The 20,780-nt window shown below is 52.7% G+C and overlaps 13 protein-coding genes across 13 annotated transcripts; 5 read left to right on the forward strand and 8 right to left on the reverse strand.

The window, feature by feature from the left end:
- Nucleotides 1-10: 10 nt before the first annotated feature.
- Nucleotides 11-1,463, forward strand: CLAFUR5_14071 (uncharacterized protein; the record flags this gene model as incomplete). The annotated part of the gene is made up of 3 exons (XM_047913219.1): nt 11-450; nt 500-590; nt 645-1,463. 3 exons carry the CDS (start codon nt 11-13, stop codon nt 1,461-1,463), a joined length of 1,350 nt encoding a protein of 449 aa, XP_047769625.1.
- Nucleotides 1,464-1,755: 292 nt separating this feature from the next.
- CLAFUR5_14072 (uncharacterized protein) lies at nt 1,756-2,364 on the forward strand (the record flags this gene model as incomplete). Its single annotated transcript, XM_047913220.1, has 1 exon — nt 1,756-2,364. One exon carries the CDS (start codon nt 1,756-1,758, stop codon nt 2,362-2,364), a length of 609 nt encoding a protein of 202 aa, XP_047769623.1.
- Nucleotides 2,365-2,389: 25 nt separating this feature from the next.
- CLAFUR5_14073 (uncharacterized protein) lies at nt 2,390-3,562 on the reverse strand (the record flags this gene model as incomplete). The annotated part of the gene is made up of 1 exon (XM_047913221.1): nt 2,390-3,562. The coding sequence occupies one exon, from the start codon at nt 3,560-3,562 to the stop codon at nt 2,390-2,392; it is 1,173 nt and encodes a 390-aa protein (XP_047769434.1).
- Nucleotides 3,563-3,712: 150 nt separating this feature from the next.
- CLAFUR5_14074 (Endoglucanase cel12A) lies at nt 3,713-4,582 on the reverse strand (the record flags this gene model as incomplete). The annotated part of the gene is made up of 2 exons (XM_047913222.1): nt 3,713-4,113; nt 4,168-4,582. The coding sequence occupies 2 exons, from the start codon at nt 4,580-4,582 to the stop codon at nt 3,713-3,715; spliced, it is 816 nt and encodes a 271-aa protein (XP_047769621.1).
- Nucleotides 4,583-5,937: 1,355 nt separating this feature from the next.
- CLAFUR5_14075 (uncharacterized protein) lies at nt 5,938-6,390 on the reverse strand (the record flags this gene model as incomplete). Its single annotated transcript, XM_047913223.1, has 1 exon — nt 5,938-6,390. One exon carries the CDS (start codon nt 6,388-6,390, stop codon nt 5,938-5,940), a length of 453 nt encoding a protein of 150 aa, XP_047769622.1.
- Nucleotides 6,391-7,106: 716 nt separating this feature from the next.
- On the reverse strand, nt 7,107-10,877 carry CLAFUR5_14076 (uncharacterized protein; the record flags this gene model as incomplete). The annotated part of the gene is made up of 1 exon (XM_047913224.1): nt 7,107-10,877. The coding sequence occupies one exon, from the start codon at nt 10,875-10,877 to the stop codon at nt 7,107-7,109; it is 3,771 nt and encodes a 1,256-aa protein (XP_047769620.1).
- A 789-nt stretch (nt 10,878-11,666) lies between these two features.
- On the forward strand, nt 11,667-12,625 carry CLAFUR5_14077 (uncharacterized protein; the record flags this gene model as incomplete). The annotated part of the gene is made up of 2 exons (XM_047913225.1): nt 11,667-12,459; nt 12,513-12,625. The coding sequence occupies 2 exons, from the start codon at nt 11,667-11,669 to the stop codon at nt 12,623-12,625; spliced, it is 906 nt and encodes a 301-aa protein (XP_047769408.1).
- A 124-nt stretch (nt 12,626-12,749) lies between these two features.
- Nucleotides 12,750-13,439, reverse strand: CLAFUR5_14078 (uncharacterized protein; the record flags this gene model as incomplete). The annotated part of the gene is made up of 1 exon (XM_047913226.1): nt 12,750-13,439. One exon carries the CDS (start codon nt 13,437-13,439, stop codon nt 12,750-12,752), a length of 690 nt encoding a protein of 229 aa, XP_047769619.1.
- A 371-nt stretch (nt 13,440-13,810) lies between these two features.
- On the reverse strand, nt 13,811-16,645 carry CLAFUR5_14079 (MFS transporter PfmaC; the record flags this gene model as incomplete). The annotated part of the gene is made up of 6 exons (XM_047913227.1): nt 13,811-14,274; nt 14,515-14,607; nt 15,008-16,072; nt 16,121-16,199; nt 16,308-16,341; nt 16,401-16,645. 6 exons carry the CDS (start codon nt 16,643-16,645, stop codon nt 13,811-13,813), a joined length of 1,980 nt encoding a protein of 659 aa, XP_047769433.1.
- A 297-nt stretch (nt 16,646-16,942) lies between these two features.
- Nucleotides 16,943-18,417, reverse strand: CLAFUR5_14080 (MFS-type transporter lnaF; the record flags this gene model as incomplete). Its single annotated transcript, XM_047913228.1, has 3 exons — nt 16,943-17,522; nt 17,578-18,335; nt 18,385-18,417. The coding sequence occupies 3 exons, from the start codon at nt 18,415-18,417 to the stop codon at nt 16,943-16,945; spliced, it is 1,371 nt and encodes a 456-aa protein (XP_047769479.1).
- A 1,021-nt stretch (nt 18,418-19,438) lies between these two features.
- Nucleotides 19,439-19,645, forward strand: CLAFUR5_14081 (uncharacterized protein; the record flags this gene model as incomplete). Its single annotated transcript, XM_047913229.1, has 1 exon — nt 19,439-19,645. One exon carries the CDS (start codon nt 19,439-19,441, stop codon nt 19,643-19,645), a length of 207 nt encoding a protein of 68 aa, XP_047769478.1.
- Nucleotides 19,646-19,681: 36 nt separating this feature from the next.
- Nucleotides 19,682-19,963, forward strand: CLAFUR5_14082 (Cupin-domain-containing oxidoreductase srdD; the record flags this gene model as incomplete). The annotated part of the gene is made up of 1 exon (XM_047913230.1): nt 19,682-19,963. One exon carries the CDS (start codon nt 19,682-19,684, stop codon nt 19,961-19,963), a length of 282 nt encoding a protein of 93 aa, XP_047769645.1.
- A 53-nt stretch (nt 19,964-20,016) lies between these two features.
- On the reverse strand, nt 20,017-20,772 carry CLAFUR5_14083 (uncharacterized protein; the record flags this gene model as incomplete). Its single annotated transcript, XM_047913231.1, has 2 exons — nt 20,017-20,367; nt 20,428-20,772. 2 exons carry the CDS (start codon nt 20,770-20,772, stop codon nt 20,017-20,019), a joined length of 696 nt encoding a protein of 231 aa, XP_047769477.1.
- Between the last annotated feature and the right edge of the window lie 8 nt (nt 20,773-20,780).

Raw genomic sequence — 20,780 nt, forward strand, 5'->3', positions numbered from 1 at the left:
CTCCCGATGAATGCCTCTTGACAAGAAGAGGTCACTACCGACGCTTCTTGGGAGAGTCAACAAGACTCCTCTCACAAGCGTAGTCAGTGCTGTTACTGCCGAAGGGCAAAGTTTTGAAAAGACCTTCCCAATCACTACTGCTACCGCCAGTCTCGAGGGAACAGCTACAGCGGTGTCTATCATGAGTCAAGAGACAACCTACTTCCTGGTTCCAGCATCGGGAGGTTTGTGCATCCGACCACAAAACAATAGCGTCTACACGTGCAATGTCGAAGGCAAAGAGGACCAGCAATGGACCGCTGAGAAAGGTGAAGGAGACAAGATTGCTTTCCGCAACGCCACTGGAAAGCAGTATCTTCGAGCAAAGAGCGGCAACAACAGTGGTCAGGTTGTACTTGGCCAGAGGCAGTGGTGGAAGCTAGAAAACAGCAAGACACCAGGGGCCTTCTGGTATGTCAGCATCACAGGTCTGAGGCAGAACCAGGCTTACACGGCACAGGATCAAGAACGAAGACTTTCCCAAATCGTATCTTTGCAACTCGTACGGAAGAGTCACGCCCAACAACCTCATATACATGTGGGCACCAGAGGTAAGGATGCTCTTCACAAACGTCAGTGAGCTACTTGGCTTACCACCTAGTAAGCCTTACTGGACGCAGACGATGCTGTGGTACATCCGCGATGTAGAATCATGGAAGTCGCAGAATGGATCGTCTCCAGATCTCGCCTTTGCTGAGGGAAGCACAAATCCTGCTTCTGCGAAAGCTTCGCAGGAGAAAGAGGCTGAACTCCTCGAATGGCAGAAGCGGAACGAGGCACGGCAGGCAGCACAAGATGAGAAGGAGATGTCACTTGATGCACAGGAACGGGACCAGAAGAAGACGCAGCAAGAGCACGATGCACAGGCAAAGGCCTTAGAGGCGAAGCATAAAGAGCTCGAGCAGCGGGAGAATGCAATATCTGCACGGGAAGAGAAACCCGAGAAGAAAGAGACGGATGCATCCAGCAAGTCGAGCACCGATGGCGAGAGCTTGTATCCCAGGATAGCGCAGTTGCAACAGCAATTGAGCGATGTTCAAGCAGCTTTGGCACAGTCACAGACGAAGGAGCGCCAGGCCAACGAAAGAGAACGAAAGGCCTCCGAAGTGTACGAACGACTACGGCAGAGCAAGTCTGGCCCAGCAGCCGTCACGGACGAGGAGCCACATAGAACACATACCGACGATTCTGTGGTTGCGCATAGGCTACGACCGCTCTTTGACAGGGCCGATGGCGACACATTCGGAGCTCTGAGGGATGGAAAAATAAGTGGGCATGGACTTCAGCCGCTTTTCGAGCGTACGCGGCCGACGCCATCGATAGCGCTACGAGATGGCAGTATCAGTGCTCACAGGCTGCAGCCATTCTTTGAGAGACCAGTCTGCGGACACTGCCGGATGTCGCATGTCGTTGGGGAGCCTTGAGGCGAATGACAAGCTTGTGTCAGGTTCATGAGAGGGGTCACACTTCGATATTATACCAGGTTGACCGAGCCAGCATGCTTGCCAGGGAGCATACACATTAACCCTGTCTCCGGTGCATATGCAATCGAGTTCAGGCAGGCCGCCAACGAAAGTGCATCTGCCAAGCATCCTCCAGGCAACAGATCCATAGTGGCGAATCCTTCTCCGAAAACGCATTCCACTAGATATATTGCATTCGTTCGCGACAATGCACAACCATCAGCAGTTGCATATCTTGACTTGAGCTACCAATATGTCTACCGGAACAATCTTCATCACCGCTTCCAACGCCGACTTCAAAGTCGCGAACCGCTTCCTCCTTCTCATCCGCGACTGGGAGTACGGTTCTGGTGACCGTTTCCACATCAAGATTGACAAGAACCACGTTCGGTTTGACGCAAACGGCTACAACAACACAGTCACCGACGCAGGCAGCCTCACAGCGGACAACTTTACCAATGAGTGGAAGGGCGCCAGCTTATCCGATGTCGAGACCTGGATGCTTGAAGCGACGAGGCAGGACCCGACAGGAGATCCGTCCTTATGGATCCTACTGGATGACGAAGGAGTAGAGCAGCAAACGTGCATATTGGCTGAACGCAGAATGCCAGAAGACAACTACGGCATGGATCCCAAGCCGACGTTCACCCTCAACAAGATCCGCCTGTCCTGGGAGGAGGTGTACTCGCCGTGGTGCAATCTGGACATCGCTAACATGAGCTTTGATGAGTTCACTGCAGATGGCCCGGACGCGGAAGGATGGTGGGAGTACGATAGTTCCAGCAGTTCTGATTTGCCGGACGAGAAGAAGCAGGAGAGGGATAACGAGGTGCAAAGACTGAAGGAGGAGGGCAAGGCGTGAGTGGTTTCCAAGGTGCACCGTCTAGCTACTTCTCGTCCAATGCGCATATTGATCCCGATATGCACATCTTATCCTTCGCCGAAACTGTGAAGCTCGACTTTGAGCTGTACCCTTTGTCGTCCGACCAAGACACCTCAGCTCGAGCCGGAAGAAGCAGAGGTCTTGCAAAGGATACCTCAACAGTGAAAGGCTCTGTGCGATGCCAGCAAGATTTTCTTGCCTTCGAAAGGACCTTCTCCTTTGCACTGGGTTGAAGTGTCGCAAGCTGTTCAACAACAAGAGCTGCCACGTGGTTGCCATGTGCAATGACAGAGCGAAAGCCTAACAGCCTTGCCGTGAACTTGGAGACATGTATAGGGTTGTAGTCTTTGCAGCACGCAGCCCATTTCCTGGGATCGTCCATCCCGATGTCCAGGCTCTGAGTCCTGCCATGCACCATACTATCCACGACAGAGCTATCTATCGCCTTCTCCGGAACTGCCACATGCTTGGGCTCGATGGAAGGAGACAGGAACTGCATGTACCACAGCTCCTGGCTTAAGACAGCCTTTCCTTCGAACAAGACATCGATAGTGATACAAAACTCCACGCCTCGCTTTCGTCGGTGTCCAGAATTGTCTGCACCACCAAATACAGCACTGTAGGTGAGCTTCTTCTCTCGCAGCGCTGCTGGACTGCGACAAAGTGCAGGGTCGTGTATCTTGAAGACGTTGCGAGTATTGACAGCTCCCAGCGGTCTGATGGGACATGAGTTACTCGCCAAGGTTTGAATCGTCAATGGCACTGTCAGAGCCACTAGGAAGAACGGACTGATCGTATCTGGAGGTTTCGGTGTATCGTCGTGAAGAGCGACCGCTTCTCTGAAAGCCTGGATGTCTACCGCCGTGATGTCGAGTTGTCCATGGATCTCAATCCGCGGAAGCGTGAACCCTTGTCCTTCTGGCTGTAGCCGTGTAGTCCATCCTATGGGGGCCAAGATATGCTTGAGCAGTGCAATAAGAACCAAGCGCCATACATCTTCAGTAGCAAGATGCTGAGGCGAAGTCGGCAGGATCAATCGTACTACGCCTTGCACGGTGTCGACCTTCCGCTCTGCTGATTTGCCCAAGAAGCTTATCACTGCAATAAAGGCGACGACAGCACCAACGACGAACTGAAGGAGAAGCCAGAAGATCGAGATCAAGACTGGAGGAAGCATTGTTGAAGCTGATGCTTGGAGGTTGGAGGAAAGCTCGAGAGCTCGAGGAGAGCTGCACCCAAGGGCGGGATTGACGTCACCGCAACCACAGTATGAACATGTATGTAGTCAGCGAAGATGCGTGCAATGGGTTCCATCCTCAATGAATGCTCAAGCCAGATCAATCTGCAGGCCCAATGTATTCTCAAAGCTCACGGTCCCATAGAAAGGCTCCATACCCGCATTTCCAACATCCAAATACATGCTCGTAGTGAACAATCCCTGATCCACCATCGCGAGAAGCCAGCCCTTGATATCTCCCTCAAAAGAACCACGATACTGATCCGCTTCATCCACGAGCAGACTGCTGACTGTGATACCAGTGTCTTCGTTCTTGCCTTGGTACAGAGTCCAAGACTTATCGTAGAGTTGAATCGTAGCAATTGGACCTTCGACGTAGCCAAGTGGAAATTGTCTACCTTCGTAGCGGAGCCAGAGCATGAGTTCTTGAGCTGAGGAGCTGGTGGAGTCGCCTTTTGTGTCGGAGGTCATGAAGCCGAAGCAGACGTTGCCTTGTAAGTTTTGTCAGCTGGCAGGTCTTGCAGTCAGATCGGGACGATGCACACCTTTATACCCCGTCTCATTCGTCCTAGCCCACGAATACATCGCAGGAATACTCTCAATAGCATCAATCGCATTCTCCAAATTCTGCGTCAAGCCGACAAACTCATATCCCTTAACAACATCTGCATTGCTGTCCTCGGCGATGGACCACGTACTGTTCCACTTGATCTGTTGAGAGCCATCGCTAGCCGTTGCCAGGCCTTCGTAGCCGGCACATGCATTTCCGTCGATTTGCTGGTAGGCATAGTTCATCGAGTAGACGATCCAGGGAGAACCTTCGATGATGGCAAACTCATTAGGTGCCCCGCAGAGGTTCTGTGGTCCTGTGCCTGCACGAGCTAATGGTGATGTGTGCTGTGGTAAAGCAAGAATCGTCGCTGCCTGAGCGATTGTGAGTAAGGAGTGTGAGAGTAGCATTTCGAGGAGTGAACGAGTGGCGGGAGCAAAGAGAACTTTCTTCGTCGTAGCAAGGAAACATTTCTCAGTCGCAAAGGGAGCCAATCATTCCATAAAAATGTTCTGGCATGATCGACTACCTTGAATTCGATGCAGATTTCGCCTATATTGCTCTGGTACGGGAGCTTGGGCTGGACTGCGATCGTGCGACACGCCCTGGAACATTACCTACGCATTAAGAAAGAGCGATGCAATGGCCAGTGATGTTACCATTTCATGTACCTTCGTTGCTTGCGCATGGTCGTGTATATTCATTGCAGCACTCTGATCGGCAAAAGAAGTTGAGGCCGCCCACCATGAACGCTCAAGGTCAGGTCCAGGCTGTTCGTTACTCTCGGAACACCGACTTCAAGTCGCTGACCGAACAACCAATCTGCCTTGAGGTCATCTCCTGTCAATCAAAGACAGTGAAGGGACTCACCCTCGCAGAATCAATAGGGCGAACAGCACCACTCCTCGCGTTTGCACCAAGGCCGGAACGCTTGCGCATCCCCTGTCTGGCAGCTCGAGACATCTTCCGGCTGCATCTTCGCTCCTCCTTCAAATAGCACAAAGCGACATTCCACGTCCCTATAAAGCTCAACGAAACATCCCTCGTGGATGAACTTCTTCATCCAGCTCCCAGCATTGTACAGTCGTAGGCATGTGGCGTTTTCTTTGCCTTCAATGGTCTGACGAGCGCCATGGCAGTCGTGGCCGACGTAGTAGTCGAACGTGAACTGAGTTTCCGCGTTCGAGTAAATCGGTTCTGGAGTCGGTGTCGCGCTGGAGAAAGGGCGAGGAGCGAATGTCGCATCCAGGGCAAGTATAAAGCTTCTTCTCATGGTGATCATTCAGAGCATGTTGGTGGCAGGTCTTACGCTCCGGGTGGGGAGTTCTAAAGAGGAGATGAGCTGATCCGACAATTTTGGCCTCAGCTGGATTTCATCAATGCGCGTGGTGCCGTTGCCTTTCGCAGCTCGCAGTAGCGCAGCATGATGCTCACATGCGACATGTGCTACATCCTGCGATCTGGTGTTCTGATCGGCAGTCGTACTGACTGCCTGGAGAAGCGAGCGATATCTTGATAAGCCGTCGTATCGTCATCTTCTGTGTGACGGCAAGACCGGTGTGTGCCCTGGCTTGATTCCGTATATGCAACGGTCTGGACAGACGTGACATTGTAGTGCACATACGACCTCGATCGAGCACGTAATATCTTCCACCACAGCACCTCCATGTGAGGGCCAGGGTAGGCCATCGGCGTCTTGCTAGCCAATGTAGCTGCCAGGCATCTGTGGCACATCGCCACTGTTATCTGACCGATCGTGGTCCAGTCATTGAGAAGACTTTCCGTCTTTGATCGCATCAACATCTTTGCCTTCTTGACCTGGAACCTGCTCGGAATCCGGTGCCTCAGACGCTTCTTCCTTGCTGAAGTAGTACCAGTAATGGACGTATCCTGCTCCAGCCAGAACAAGTGTTGCCAGAAAGAAGGCGAAGCCAATGCGCCGCTTCCCAGAGTCGGTGTCCATCATCCAAGAGCATAGCCATCTCATCACTGGTGTGATCAGAGACTGTCTTTCGCGCTCGAGGTCCGGATTCAAGGTGACCAGCAGCATCATCATTGTCACCAAGATCAGGAAGAGTAGGACTACAGTGGCGACCTGGATCTCAGCAAGCAGGAAAGTGATGTTCCTTGTGGTCTGTAGCACCTCGAAGCCTTCGGCGACCAATGGTGTAACCTGGTCGAAGGCGGCGTTGATTTGCTTGCTGTAAGGGATGCCCATGGTTGCGCTAAATCTGAAGGCTTTCTTGTTTGGCGGCCTCGTCGTACGTTTTCCAGGCTTCACGATACTGTGAACTGCTGGGAACCTGAGCTGAAGTATGACCTCTTGCATGCTGAGCATACCATGACGTGGAATTGACAAGGGTGCTCCATCCTGGTCTCTGCAGGCGAGAAGGATCCGCCAAGGCCAACAAGACTCAAGGCGAAGACCTCTGCTCATCAAGATAGCATCCGATCCCAAGTCAGGTAAGCCGTGAAATCGCTGCAATGCAGTTCAAGGCTGTGTGAGAGCGCGCGGCGGGCAAAGATGTTGTTCAGTGATCGGGCCGCGACCTGCCGCTGTTCTCTGTGCTGTCATGTCAGCCATCATATCTGTCCCTGTATCGATAGGCGGGAGCTGATAATTGATCTGTAGTGTGAAGACTCAATGTGCAAAGAGATGGATGTTGACGAAGGAAAGCAGAACTTCGCTACGACGAGAGGTCGGGATCAGTTTGGCGCCAACCTTGGCAAGCTCAGACCATGTCCCAAGAGAAAGACCACAGTAGTCACAAATAACAGTACATTCTTATTACAGAAGAGTGGAACGAGACCTAATATCTCTTCGCTAAAGAGCCGACAGTGCTGACCACCGCGACTTGCAACCCGAAGGCGCTCGGGAACAACACGCACAGGTACAATTCACACTCCCGTCCTTGCCATCCAACCCATCATCCCCTAGATGTAGAACATAGTGTCCTTCACATCCGTCGCACAAGGGTTTGCACCATCACCAGGCCAGAATTCCTGGTGTCCCGTGAAGTACTGTACAACATGGCCTTTCTTCGCATCCTCGTTTGCGCCTTGAGGAGCACCCTGCATGACATCGTCGATATTTGGGCGCTTCGGGTGAGAACCTAGCAAAAGTGGCCGTATGTAGCATCGGCCACGCTCGCAAAGCTTGTCGGCGTAGTATGCAGGTGCCGCCATGGAAATGGGCGTCAACGAAGTTGCGTACACCCAGCTCAGACTGTTGGTGATCATCTGCAGTTGGTGGGTTGTAAGATTCATATCATTCTTCAACACAAAGTAGTGGCAAGGCTTTGCGGTGCCCTTCAGCGCGTTATGAGCCTGTAGGTAGAAGTCGAAGTGGTTCGGAAGCCTGACGGAAGGATCGTCCACAAGCAGTCCTGGCTTGGCGTTTCCACTAGGGAGGAAGAATCTCTTCTCCGGGTCGCTTATCTTGGCTGGTTGGTAGAACCTGGTTTGATGACGCTTCGTGCAGACCACGAGTGTGATCTGGGGCTTGTATCCATTGACATTGTTGGCCTGGGCGACGTCTTGGCAGGCCCGCTCAATGTGAGGAAACTCTTTCTTGACCACCATCGAGAACTGATCCTCACTCACACCATCGCGGTAGAATAACAACCGTGTCGGCAAAGTTTTCATATTGGCCTTGTGGTCGTACCAAGCTTGCAGTCGTTCTTGCACCATCTGCTTTATGTCCGCAATCTGCTCCTGTCTACTAGCCTGCAAGCGCATGGAGCCTGGGAAAGTAATACATTGGTGATCAATGCTGGCCACGACAGCAGCAATGGATGGGCAGAAACGCAGACTTGCTGGACCTGGATGTGCGACATCTGCCCCCAATACCATGGTCTGGCCACCTTTGGTATCAGCACTTTTGGGTAGCCATTTGGTGAGGTTGTCGACGAGGACGTGATTCTTCCCACCAAGCTTGGCGTTGAATTTCAATGCGAGGTTTGATTGGAAGCCGAGGTCCTTTTCCAACTTGAGACTCTTGCCATAGGTGACACAAACGGTATGAACACCAGCGCGGAGTTCCCCCCAAGCTTTGACTTGGGCATAGACCTCAGCACTGGTGTCTGGTACGATGACTAAGACAATCTTGCCATCGTTACCTTTGTAGGCCTCGAAGAGGTCTTCATCCGATGCCGTTGCTGCACGTCGCCAGTTCCCCAGTGTAGTCGTGACACCGAGCCTGTTGAGCTCCTCCACGAAAGCATCGCAGGCGTCCTTCGAAACGCCCGGGGTGTTTCCCGCTTGAATAACCTGGAGTCTACCGAGCGTACTCCCAGTATGGAATGATTTATTTGCGAGATTCCATTTGCCTTTCGCCGTCGAGACTTTGTCATTTGGCAACACTGGGACATGGTACCGAATTGCAGGAACAGGAAGTATCCTGCCTTTGACCTCAGACATGAGAGGCGAGATCGTGAGAACATTGTTGGTCTCCAGGGCTGGCCGTCCGAGGAGCGGAAGACCGATCTCTTGTATGCGCTGCACATTTGTTCCAGGATCTGTGCAGGATAGCTTGGCCATTTTGTCCATGTCACGCTGCTGTAGTGGACTGGAGAAAGCTTGATGTGCTTCGATGGAGAGAAGCTCCATGGGCACCCACACTTTCCGCTCGTCGTCGCCGACATTTACGACCCGTAGTTTAGGGTGCTGGAGCGGAAAGTTGATCACACTGGCCTCAAAGTAGTGCTTGACGGTTGGATGACCTCCGGTACGGCGATCTTGAAATATCTGAGCATCCACGGCTTCGCCATAACCGCAAATGGTCTTCAGCCTTCCTTGGGCTGCGGCAATCTTGGGACGTGGCGCCGCAGTGGTGGAATCGAGATCTGGCGGTGTGTAAAGCAAGCGGACCTTAAGTCCCTTGATCGCGCCCCAGACTTCCGGCCAACTCTTGTGAATGCTCCTCTCGTCATTCGGATCAAAGCCTATGATAAAGGCGTCAAGAAAGTCGAGCAAGTTTTTGTCGGAATAGAATCCTGCGGCCGAGGTGTTCAGTTGAAGTCGCACCGATCCATTAAAGGGTCTGACTGAGTTGAAGAAACCGATCCTCGGCAGAAGACCTGAGTTCAGTCGTGGCTGATTGCCCCTCGGAAAGATCCTGTTTTGTCCCACTGAAACCTGAGCAGTAGTCGCAAAGTGCCTCACCAGGATGTTGGCAGCTTTAGTGTACTCGCTGAAATTGAAGTTGGATGGCTGCTGACCTGCGCAGTAGGCTAGCAGTTCAGGTAAGAGGAGCGTCTGAGAAAGCTTGATCAAGACAGGACGGTTGGTGTCCATAGTGTTGAGAGCCTGATTCTGGAAGTCAATGCTCGTCCTTATTTCGCCGGCGTCATTGAGCGTCAAAGCGCCACCACTCAGTTCCGACAGAGGCTTCCTTGTGATGACCGTGTTGATATAATCAGAAAAAAGCTCCTGGCGAGCCACTGCAGCCGCCCAAGGCTGCACAGGCGACAAAATTGCGGCCATCATGATCTTCTTTACAGCGATATTCGTGACGTCCCGCCCACTGACCTGAGGCAGGCTCACAGTGTAGACGTAGAAGATTTCGCCCAGTGATGAGTTATCGATTTCGAACTGATTCACGCGAAGCGGCACGTTGTTCATGGGTTTCTGTGCACTTGCCGCTGCGGCGGCATATTTCGCATCGAAGAACGTCGGACGCGGCGGCTTCTGCGTCTTGATACTTTTGGTATTGCTCGGCTGGCCAGCAACAATGACGGCTGATGGAGTGACCGCCGTCGTGGAAGGCTGAACCTTGCTGGATTGATCCTCAATCAGCGTGGAGGAAGAGGACTTTGTGATGTTGGATGCAGCTTCTCCAGCCGATGGATTCTGTACATCGCTCGACAATGACTGTGATATGGAGGGGACAGTTGTCGAGCTGGTGCCAGGATGTGGAGCGACCGGAACAGTGGCCGTAGCATTCGTACCTTTTCGAGCATGTAGAGGAATGTATGTTTTGCCGGTAGCTGACACTCGTGCTAGTCGAGCGCTGGAAGGAGCCGTGGCAATTTGAGTCAATCCCGAGCTGGCAGGGAGCGCGCTTGAAGATGTCGAAGATGCTATCGCTGTCGTGTTCGCTTCAGATGGATCAGTTGATCCTGCATTGCCTGAGCTGGGTTGAAAGGTGCTGCCAGTCGCCGAGATCAGTGGTGCAGCACTGTCGGAAGAAGCCGCAGCGACTTGTGGCGATGACAAGGTCGGATGATTTCCACCAGAGGATGAAGTCGTTATGATCGCGTTGGCTCCATGTGATGTGGTAGCCATAGGGGCAGGAGACCCGCCCGATGTTGGAACAGATTGTGGTCCAACAGCTGTAAGGTGGGCACCGCCAGGTGCATTGATAGACTGAGATACTGGGCCTTGAATGGGAATACCCTTAAGGTGTGGAGGTACAAAATCTCGGCGAGGGGGGCGCTGAGCGGTCGCTGTAGACATGGTTGGTGTGGCCCCTGTTGAAGACGAGGGATTGGCAGCCGAAGCACTGGCCGCGGTAGGTGGGACTGTCGGCTGTGCAGACTGAGTCTGCGAAGGACCACTTGACGGCGCCTGTGGGCGAAAAGGAAGCGATGCTGAGCATCGTGGCAGAACTCCTTTCTGCTTGTCGTCATTCTTTCCATCTTTCTTCTGTTCGGTAGACTCCTTGGTTAGCTTGTTAGCCTGGTCGTTGTCTTCCTGTGAAGACATCTTGGTTGCAAACGAGCTGATGAATCTGATCATGTCCAGAAGGCCGCGGCAGAGCTGAATATATGTGATCGTTCATTCATTCATGAGCTGTTTGCTGGACAGGCGCCTGGAACCGTATCTAGCATGAAGCAAGCGTAGAATTCAAAGATACGCCATGTTTGATGGTCTCCTGCTTTCCAGTCCTGGTCTCATGGAGAAGGAACTAGTGCCTGGGGGAAGGTTAAGTCGAACGCATTTGAACTGGACTCGAAAAGAGCTGGTATACTCCGTCAGGGGCAAGGCTTGTGGGTCGCATGAGTGTCGCCGTAGCCCCAGGACGAATGCAGTACAATAACAGAGTTTGTGGGCTCCCGAATACGATCAAACTGGCTGCTGGACAAATATGTCAGGTCGTCGAATGTGGCCACATGCCACTGATGTCGTCCTCATAGCCATATGACTACGCTGCTTACGCTCGCAGCAGGACTACTCCTGCCTGTGTTACGGTATCGAGAGCACATGGAGCCATTTCGTCGTATTAAACTGTATGTCGCAACCCAGGGGCTTGACAGAGGTATTGGAAGATGCTGTAACGAAACCTCTCAGATATGGATGTGTATTGATGGTCAGCATGGCAAACATTCTCGAGTCCCGCTGATGTCTGGAGGTTCGACATTCGAACGCAGGGGCGGAGCGGAGCGGACTTCCGCGGGGAGCGGTCTCGGATATGGATCGGATCTCGGATCGAGCTTCATGACCACGTCCAGATCGTCATCAGTCTCACCAAACATTCACTTACACAACACCACCATGGCATCTCCCGTGTTCGGCTCATTGCGCGCCCCGCAGCCAAGTATATGCAGACAATGCGCCATATCGACAACCCGCCGAACGATTACGTCCATCGCCTCGCAGACAACAAAACATGAGATTCGATCAAGGCCATCCAATACCCTCACTCCGCGCCTACCACAAGCCTCATCGCAGTCACGGCACTTCTCCTCATCACCGCACCGGAGAGCGTACAAAACTGTCGAAGAAGCCAAGACAAAGTACCGGCTAGGCCCCTTCTCATGGCAGGCAGGCCTCCTCTTCGTCCTTGCCGGCGCTGGCCTCACCCTCTACTTCCGCTACGAAAAGGCCCGCATGTCCCGCGCCCGAATCGCAGAAGCCAACAAGGGTATCGGCAAGCCTTTGGTCGGTGGTCCATTCCACCTAACAGACTGCACCACCACGCCACCTGGCGAGTTCACCGAGCAGAACTTGAAGGGCAAATACAGCCTGATCTACTTCGGCTTCACGCACTGTCCGGACATATGTCCTGAAGAGCTTGATAAGATGGCGGGGATGATCGATCAGGTCAAGGAGAAGAATGGGGATGTGTTGAAGCCAGTGTTCATCAGCTGTGATCCTGCGAGGGACACGCCAGAGGTTGTGAGGGTGTATTTGAAGGAGTTTCATGAGGATATTGTGGGGTTGACGGGGACATGGCAGGAGGTCAAAGATGTTTGCAAGGTATATCGGGTGTATTTTTCGACGCCGCCGGACGTGAAGCCGGGGCAGGACTATTTGGTGGATCATAGTATCTACTTTTATTTGATGGGTGAGTCAAGATGAAGGTGGAGGAAGATTAAGACGCTGACAATGTATCGACAGATCCCGAAGGCGACTTTGTCGAGGCGATTGGGCGAAACTTCACCGTTGATGCCGCGGCCAAAGTCATCAACGATCACATCGCAGACTGGAAGGGCAAGATCGATAAGTCATGAGGAAAGATAATTCCTGTCTAACAGAGCAGATGTAACATACTGTACAGCCAGAGCACTCCTCTACTGCCGCCAGCTAGGATAATGATTCCTTCAGGCTTTGGACACTTTCCCAGACACATCAATTTCAGCCCACTGGTCCTGCAGAGTCAGGCTTACGCCAATTCTCCTTGCTCATGTAATCCGTTGGTCGGATCGGAAACGCCTTAGCAGACTGACCATCTCCAATCGGCTGCATCGTAACCGTGTCGGACGACTTCCCTCCTTTACCCATCTGGTTGCAGCCCTTACAATGTTCGACCATGGCGAGCACAGCTACCGACGAGTTGGTACCCGCACCCTGAACGATCTCATGAGGACAACTTTCGCACTTCAGTATCATCTCAGCATGCCATCCTTGCGGGAGAATAGCCTTTTCAACACGCTTGCGACGTCTGGCCTGCTCGTCGTCGACGACCTCATGTGCGTAACCGCACGTATCGTCTGCCCATGGGCACGAGCCTTCTAGCCACCTTTCGCATGTTTCAATCTTGATCCCGTTCGCGTGTGCGCGATTGACGATGATGGGGAAGAAGACTTCGTAATAAGTACACGCTGGATCGGGACAAGTACCGTCTCTGTTCCATCTGAAGCAAGTCTCTTTTCCGGGTGGCTTCTGACTGGTCGTTCTTTCTGGTGAGTCTTGTGGAGTGGCTTCAGACACCTCTGCCGGCGACATAGCCGCTTGGGTCACGGGCTTAGGTGGTGGAGAAGCTGGCTCCGGATCTGGCGCATTCGTCTTGACTGCATCGGAGTACGACATTGGTGAGTTCGACATGGTGTTATCAAGAACTTCTCGTGCACGCTATGACTATATGCATCTTCAGCAAACACCGCCCTGTTGTACTCTTCGCAGATGGCAATAAAGGCCTCAAAACAACAAGCACCAGACGCTTGACCCTTCCACCTCCTTCTCGCAACGTCAAGATCAAGGCTCAAGAAAGTCAACAGCACCGCGGTATCTGTGTCTGGCTGGAAGACCCTGATGGCTGGGCACCACACTGTCTGCAGAAGAGGTCATTGGGAGACAACATCCATTGAATTCATCATCGAAGCAGCTGTTTGATACCACTACTGAAAGTCAACACTTCAACCCCAAGAAACCATGAGGACGACCATTGCACCATAATTTCGCCATCTGGAAGATCCTCACTTCAACACAAACTGGGTAATCTCACCCTCCCTCACAACCACAGCCCTCAACTTCGCCTGATCAATAAACTTCGCCTCGTCATCCGAGATCGTCTCATAATGCTCCGCGTACTTCTTACCCAACTCCTCATAAGCCTCCTGGCTCTTATACACGATACTCGCTATCGCATCATACTCCCAGTCCTCGCTGCCTTGGGGTGGGGTGAAAAGTTGTGGTTTCGTTGTGGTCTCGTTGCGAGGGGCGTATTGCAGGATGTAAGATTCGATGTACCTGGACCCGTCCACGAGCGAGAGGAACAGCGGGATGTGTTGAGTCTCGTAATGGGTCTTGAAGTCTTCGAAGGACATGTCTGGGTGTTTTGCCACGAAGGCGATGGAGGTGGGCGGGAAGGGTGTGGTGTTGGTTTGGAGAGGCATGATGGCGTAGGTCTCTGGAGCTGGGGCTGGTGCTGGTGCTTGGGCTGTTGTTTCTGTCAGTAATTGATGGGCTGACGATTGTGCAGTTCTGGCTTCGAAGAGCGTTCTTATGCTGCACACTTGGCTGATGTGTCATCGTTCTGAACATCTGCATCCTTCCGCTTTGGGCAGGTATGATCGCGTTCGAGTCATACTTATGCCGTGCGACAAGAAGTCACCAGAAGGCACTCGAACATGCCAGACACAATAGGAAGAGTAGGATCACTGTGCTGCATGGAGCTTACCATTTGTACCTGCATATGTGCCCAGCGCGAAAGCGAAAGCGAGTAGGGCCCGCATAGGGTTCGGCACAGTGTTGGCTTTCTTGGCTACCGTGCCTGTAATCTAGCTATGAATCGATGATCGTAAGTTGCGTGTATTGCCAGTGTTGCGTACACAGTCGTTCTTTGCTTTGACATGAAGTTCGAATCACAGTGGTGCCACGACGGTGACCGAACGAGCACGAGCAACCCAATGGCTCGATGGAGGATGCAGCAGAGATTTCGACTACTGTATTGGGACATCAAAAGCCGAGCTGTGCATAAAGACTACAAAATAATTGCACATGACATGCGACTCCATGTTGCACATGCAGCCTACAGAGAGGTCTCTATCAGCACACGGGAGAGACGCCGATTTGATAGTACCTACACTGGTGATCCAAGGCCTACTCCGACCCTCTCCCCTTCCCTCTCGGAATCATAAATTTCTCCCTCGTCCTATACAATATAAACACACCACCGATCGCCAGGACAGAGAACAAGATAAGGATCTGATACCCATAATCGTATTTCGGCGCATCGTAAGTCGGGAACAATCCAAGCGGTAGCCAAGCATTGAAGCAGTACGAGATGACGTTTCCGGTCGCCACCAGTAATTGTCTCAGATTCGGATCCGCCGCGGCCAGATGATGTCCCCAGGCAATGACAATTGGCTGTGCGGCGAAGCCAACGTATAGAAGGTAATTGGCGAAGAGGATGACTGGATTGGGGACGTACCAGACCGAGAGGATGATGTTCGCTGCGATGACCAGGAGCTCAACGGCTACGATTAGGATCGCGTTATGGCCGGTGTAGTCCGCTGCGACTCCGAAGCCGATGGCTGCGACGATGCTGAGGGCGTTTCCAGCGGTGGGCAGCGTGTTCGTGTCGACAACGCTGTAACCCTTGTCCTTAAGCCAGAGATTGAAGTACCTCGTACCACCATTTGCCTGTCCAACCATAAGATACGGCAGCACAAACGCCCAAAGTCGCCAATTCGTGAAGACCCTCCCGATAGATCTGAACGTCAACTTCTCCGGCGGTGCCCGACCAAAAGACTCCACCCGTTCAATGCCGTACTCTTTCTCCTCCTTGCCGAAGTAAAACGCCCTCGTCGTATGGGGCAGATCCGGAATCGCAAACAATCCCCAAATCGCAATCGGAATCCCAATAATCCCATCAAAGACGAACATCCACTGCCATCCAGCTTTACCCGCCGTGCCGTTCAGTCCAGTATACAGCGCGGCCTGAAGGTATCCAGACACCATCTCACCAATCGCACTACTTTGCTCGAAGAGACCCGCTCTCTTACCAAGCTCCATGGGTCCGTACCAGCCTCCAAGTAAAGCGGCAAAGCCTGGGAAGCAGCATGCCTCCGCAAATCCAACGAAGAAGCGGAGGACGTAGAGCGTCTCGACATTCTTGGCAAAGCCCATGCCGATGACGAAGATGGACCAGAAGAGTTCGCAGCAGGGGATCCAGATTGAGGGCCTCACCCAACGGAGCTGGATCATTTGGGCTGGGAGAGTGCCGAGAATGATACCTACAATCGATCAGATCAGATCGTTCAAGGAGGGTGAATGCAGCTTACCGACGTTGAAGTAAGTGTTGAGCCAGTTTCGCTCATTGCCGTATAGCTCGAGATCTTCTTTCATGCCACTGACATATGCCTAGAAGCAAGAACCGTCAGCCTGTGCATATCAAAGGATATAGGAGAAGCCGTCGTCGATATGAAGTGCCTCAAATCGTTGCACGGCTTGTACGTGTGATCTGCTTACATTGCTCATATTAGTCTGATCGATCTGCTTGATACTACCAAGATGTCATGCATTAGCGCCCGATCTTCACGTGGTTTTCAACTCCAGACTCACAAGTACCCCAGACAAATGTACGAAAGGAGATATGTGTCCAGCTTCTGAATATACCGCCTCCTCTTCGGCGAGCCATCGACAGAGTCCCAGAAGATGCCCACAAACTTCCTCCATGGCGACGACTTGTATGACCTCGGATCGTTGTGTTCAATATCGGTTACTTCACTATCAGTTCCGGTGATGGTGATCTGCTGATTCACCTTCCCATCGGTGGCGACAGGTATAGGCTGTTCGTTGGTCGCCATTGTGTGATGCTCATTGGCCAATAGTGTACTGGTGACAAGATGCGTGAATTGTGCGGTCGGGTCGTGCACCTGCTGGTGAATGGCTAGTCTTATGGCGTGTTCGCCATGACCCACGCATGTGGGCACTTATCGTGGTAGCGATAAGGCAAGACATGCAAAACTTCTCATTCGCCGAGATACAAGGGACCCTGCAGCTAAGCACTCTTGGGAACCGTGATGGATCACAGCCGGCATCTGATGTCGACTTGGCTTTGAAGTACTGCGAGCATTCACCAAGGATATGGCTGCTTTCCTGGGTTATTTTGAGGCATCGTTCTGGATCAGTCTTTCAAATTCTGCATCTGCCCGTTCAAGCTCGAGTCGATTCCCTTCCAGCAAGAAGTAATATATGCCAGATGCCACAATGCCGATGGCACCCGCAACATAAAACGTCGATTCTGGGCCAGCTGCCTCGCGGATAGGCGTGAAGACCTGTGTGCCGACTGCGGCTCCAGCTTTACCAAATGCTGCAGCAACTCCATATCCCATACCACGAGCAGGCGTCGGGAACGCTTCGCAAGAGATCAACTCGATGGTAGCCCACGGGCCCGAATGGCCGAATGCTTGGAGGAGACCGTACAGCACGACGAAAGCGGGAAGTGCATCGGTGGTGAGTCGGTGGTAAAAGCCGCCGATGGTCAAGCCGCAGATCACATAACCGCCGATGAATCCCACGATCCCAGTCCAGCGACGTCCGATTCTGTTGACGAGCCAGGCTCCTATCAACACGCCAGGAATCGGCATGAGTGCCAAGTATAGCTGCCACAGAGCTACGATCCGGACGTTCTTGCCAGGGACTAGACCGTTGATTATGACCGAGCTAATGATGGAATTTAGACTATGCGTTTTGTTAGTGTCGCCACCATCCAGTTCATGTGGGCGGATGGACTCACAAATTCACAAAGTCGTACAGGAAGAAAGCAGAGGACGTGCCAAGGATCCGAAGCCAGTACTGCCGCTTCTGGAAGTTGTTACTTGCAAACAGCTTGCCGTCTTGCATTTGCCACCTCGCAAGCACCACAATGACCGGGAAGATCGTAGAGACGGAGTACATGGTATGGAACGCTACCCGCAAGCCGTTGTGACTGCCGAGCAATGCCAGAAGGTAGATCAGGGTACGGAGCGCGCTTCCGGAGGTTGCCATGAGCGTGCTGGTGAGTACCTGAATAGGTCCACGCTGCGCATCGAAGTGCTCGTTCGATCCTTCGAGCACTGCTGCAGCGGATGTCGGGTACTCGCCACCAACGCCCACACCGGCTGCACCACGGGCAATCGTCAGATACCAGAGCATATCGTGGGCGCCAGATGATGCGTAGACCTGGAATGCCAATGTAGACATGAGCGATCCGATGATAACAAGCCCACTGGTGACAGGCATGCCGCCTTTGCGACCGAACTTGTCCGCGGCAAAGCCGAATATCAGAATGCCGATTACGCAGCCAACGAGAAGGGCGTTGAATATCCTCGTCTGAACATCAGATGTGTATATGTCGCTTCCGAGCAGCTGCTTGAAGACCACATTTGTCGAGGAAGCCAGACTTTGCTGGTACCCATCTGAGAGATTGGCCAATGCTGAGCTGAGGATCGTGATTATGCTGCCGACTTTGCGTGAAGTTTTGGACTTGCTGGTCTCTTCGTCGAGTGAAGAAGTCTTTAAGGTATGGTAGTAAACTTCCTTCTCGTTGGAAGCAGAAGCTCACGTGGTTAGTCATGACACCCTCTTCAATGGCCATAGCTGTTGATCGGAGTGATAGACAACTTCTGTGAGCTAGAAGAAAGGTACAAAGACAAGCGTTTCGACGTGGATATATTCTGTACTTACTGATCTCCACTGGAAAGCTTGTCGAAAATGCAAGTCCGGTCGAGGACGTGGTTCGTACGACCTTCGATATGCACACGGCATGTTGAGTGCTTCGTCCTACCACAAGACCCGAAAGCATGCAGCTATCGATGCCGTCTGATATCTTTGTGGGCCATCCTGTGGAGCCAAGAAAAGCGAGCAGCTCGGTATGCTCCTTCCCAGCGCGGTGTTGTGGCAGCGACGTCACCTCCTCATGCATGGACAAGGAGCTCATCTCCTGCCTCTAAACTCGTTGTCTTTGCATTTCGCAAGCGCAACAGCTAAGATGTTTTGACGCGTCCAGGGAGTCAGCCACTGCTCTGATCGGTGTAGAGGTCGAGGCCGCGGTCTCGAGAGATTATGTGGGAGGACAATGCGTGCTCCAGGAGCATATGAGCTTCGATGTCGATGCCGCATAGCCTTGCGTTAGTCACCATTGTTGTTATAATCAGGAAGCAGACCAACAGAGTCACTCAGCGCTTCGAGCATTGGATCGGCATTCGGCGCGAGACGACCCCGACTCTCCGATGTCAACGTGAAAGGATGAACCACTCCTTCCGTCTTCCTCTTCCTCCTTCGTCCATTGCGACTCTGTTCATCAGCTCGTCGTCTTGACGGGAACAGCGCCTGTCCGATATCATCGTATCTGTATACATATCGGTTATTGAGCGGTCTGCAAAGCCGACCAGACGCTATCGTCTTGGTAGTCATTCTCCAGGAATCGGCCCATCTCACCAGATATCATCCTATTTACTCTTGCAGTATGGGGTGTTTCAGCTAGGAGAGATGCCCTATGAGTATATAACAGCCGCAATTACCTTTCTCCCTCAATGCATACTGTCACAACACTTCATCTACACAAACAATAACCCATCTCCGCACCTTCAACACAAACTAGGCAGTATCTACCCATCATGACCAGCTACATCACAACCCACAACGCTACCGGCGAAGCCATCTTTTCTCCTAAAGTCATCACAGGCCTACCAAAAATCCTCGTCCAATCCGGCGAAGAAGAAAAGGGCGCCTTACAAATAATCTACGACAACGACACCCTCCGGCCCAACCTCTCCAACGAGACCGACATCGACACATACGTAGAACTTCGCACCAAGGGCTAACCCCCGGGCTCAATCAGTCCAGAGAACGGAGTCACAATGGGCATCGTGACCTTAGGCGCCGGCGCGGTCTTCCCGTTACACAGAACCATGACCTTGGACACGATCTTAATTCTGGAAGGGGTCATGGAACTGCATCTGGATTCTGGGGAGATGAAGGTGGTGAAGGCGGGCGATACGATTGTGCAGAGGGGCACGATGCATATGTGGAAGAATGTTACGCCAGAGGGAGGGAAGGTGAGGATGGTGGCGGTGGCTCAGCCTATTGCTGGGCCGATTGAGGTTGGTGGGAAGAAGTTGGAGACTGAGTGGAGGGTTTGAGCGGAGAGTTTGATGGTGATGTCACATATTTTATTGAAAGGTATCTGCCTGTTCTACTCGTGGATCTCCTCCTCTCTGGCCCACTTCTCCTTCGGCTGCTTGTACCACAACCAAGCTCTATCAGCGATGCTGTCCGGGCTGAGGTTCTTTGCATCTGGCGAGACTACGCCACCAATGCTCAGCAAGCCGATGTGGACGTCCTTGCCGTACTTGTCGTGTATCGATAGTACCAAAGCACGCTGAGCGCTCTTCACCATCGAAAGCGAAACGAGATCCGGCACCGGCTCCTTGTAGAGCAGCGTCGTGCTCGTGACTAAGAACGAAGGTGATCGATCATCGCCTGCAGCCTTCTGCAAAACAGGAATCGCCCATTGTGCAGTTTCGTACAACGCAATGTTCGTCAACTACCACAATCGTCAGCCTCGACTCACCCACTGCCACTACTCCGCAGATCATGAACAAACCTCAAAATCCGCCCTCATATCCTCCACGCTCTCCTCCAACGGCGGCTTCCCCGCCACCCTCGCCGCATTATACAACACACACTCCAAACTGCCAAAACCCTCCACCTCCTCTAGCACCTTCTTCCGCTCATCAGACTTGGCAATATCACACGTCCAAGTCTTGACCTGACATGAGTATCCCCGCTCCTGGATGGCATCGAGGATCTGGTCCTTGTCCTGCTTCAGCCGGTCGGCGTTGCGGGCTACTAAGGCGATGTGCGTGAAACCTCGCACTGAGAAGTTTTTGGCTATGCCGACGGCGATACCCGGGCCGCTGCCGAGGACGAGGAGGGTTTTGCCGGGCATGTTGTTTT

Source organism: Fulvia fulva, chromosome 13 (genome assembly GCF_020509005.1).
Source record: "Fulvia fulva chromosome 13, complete sequence".
Classification (NCBI taxonomy): Eukaryota; Fungi; Ascomycota; class Dothideomycetes; order Mycosphaerellales; family Mycosphaerellaceae; genus Fulvia; species Fulvia fulva.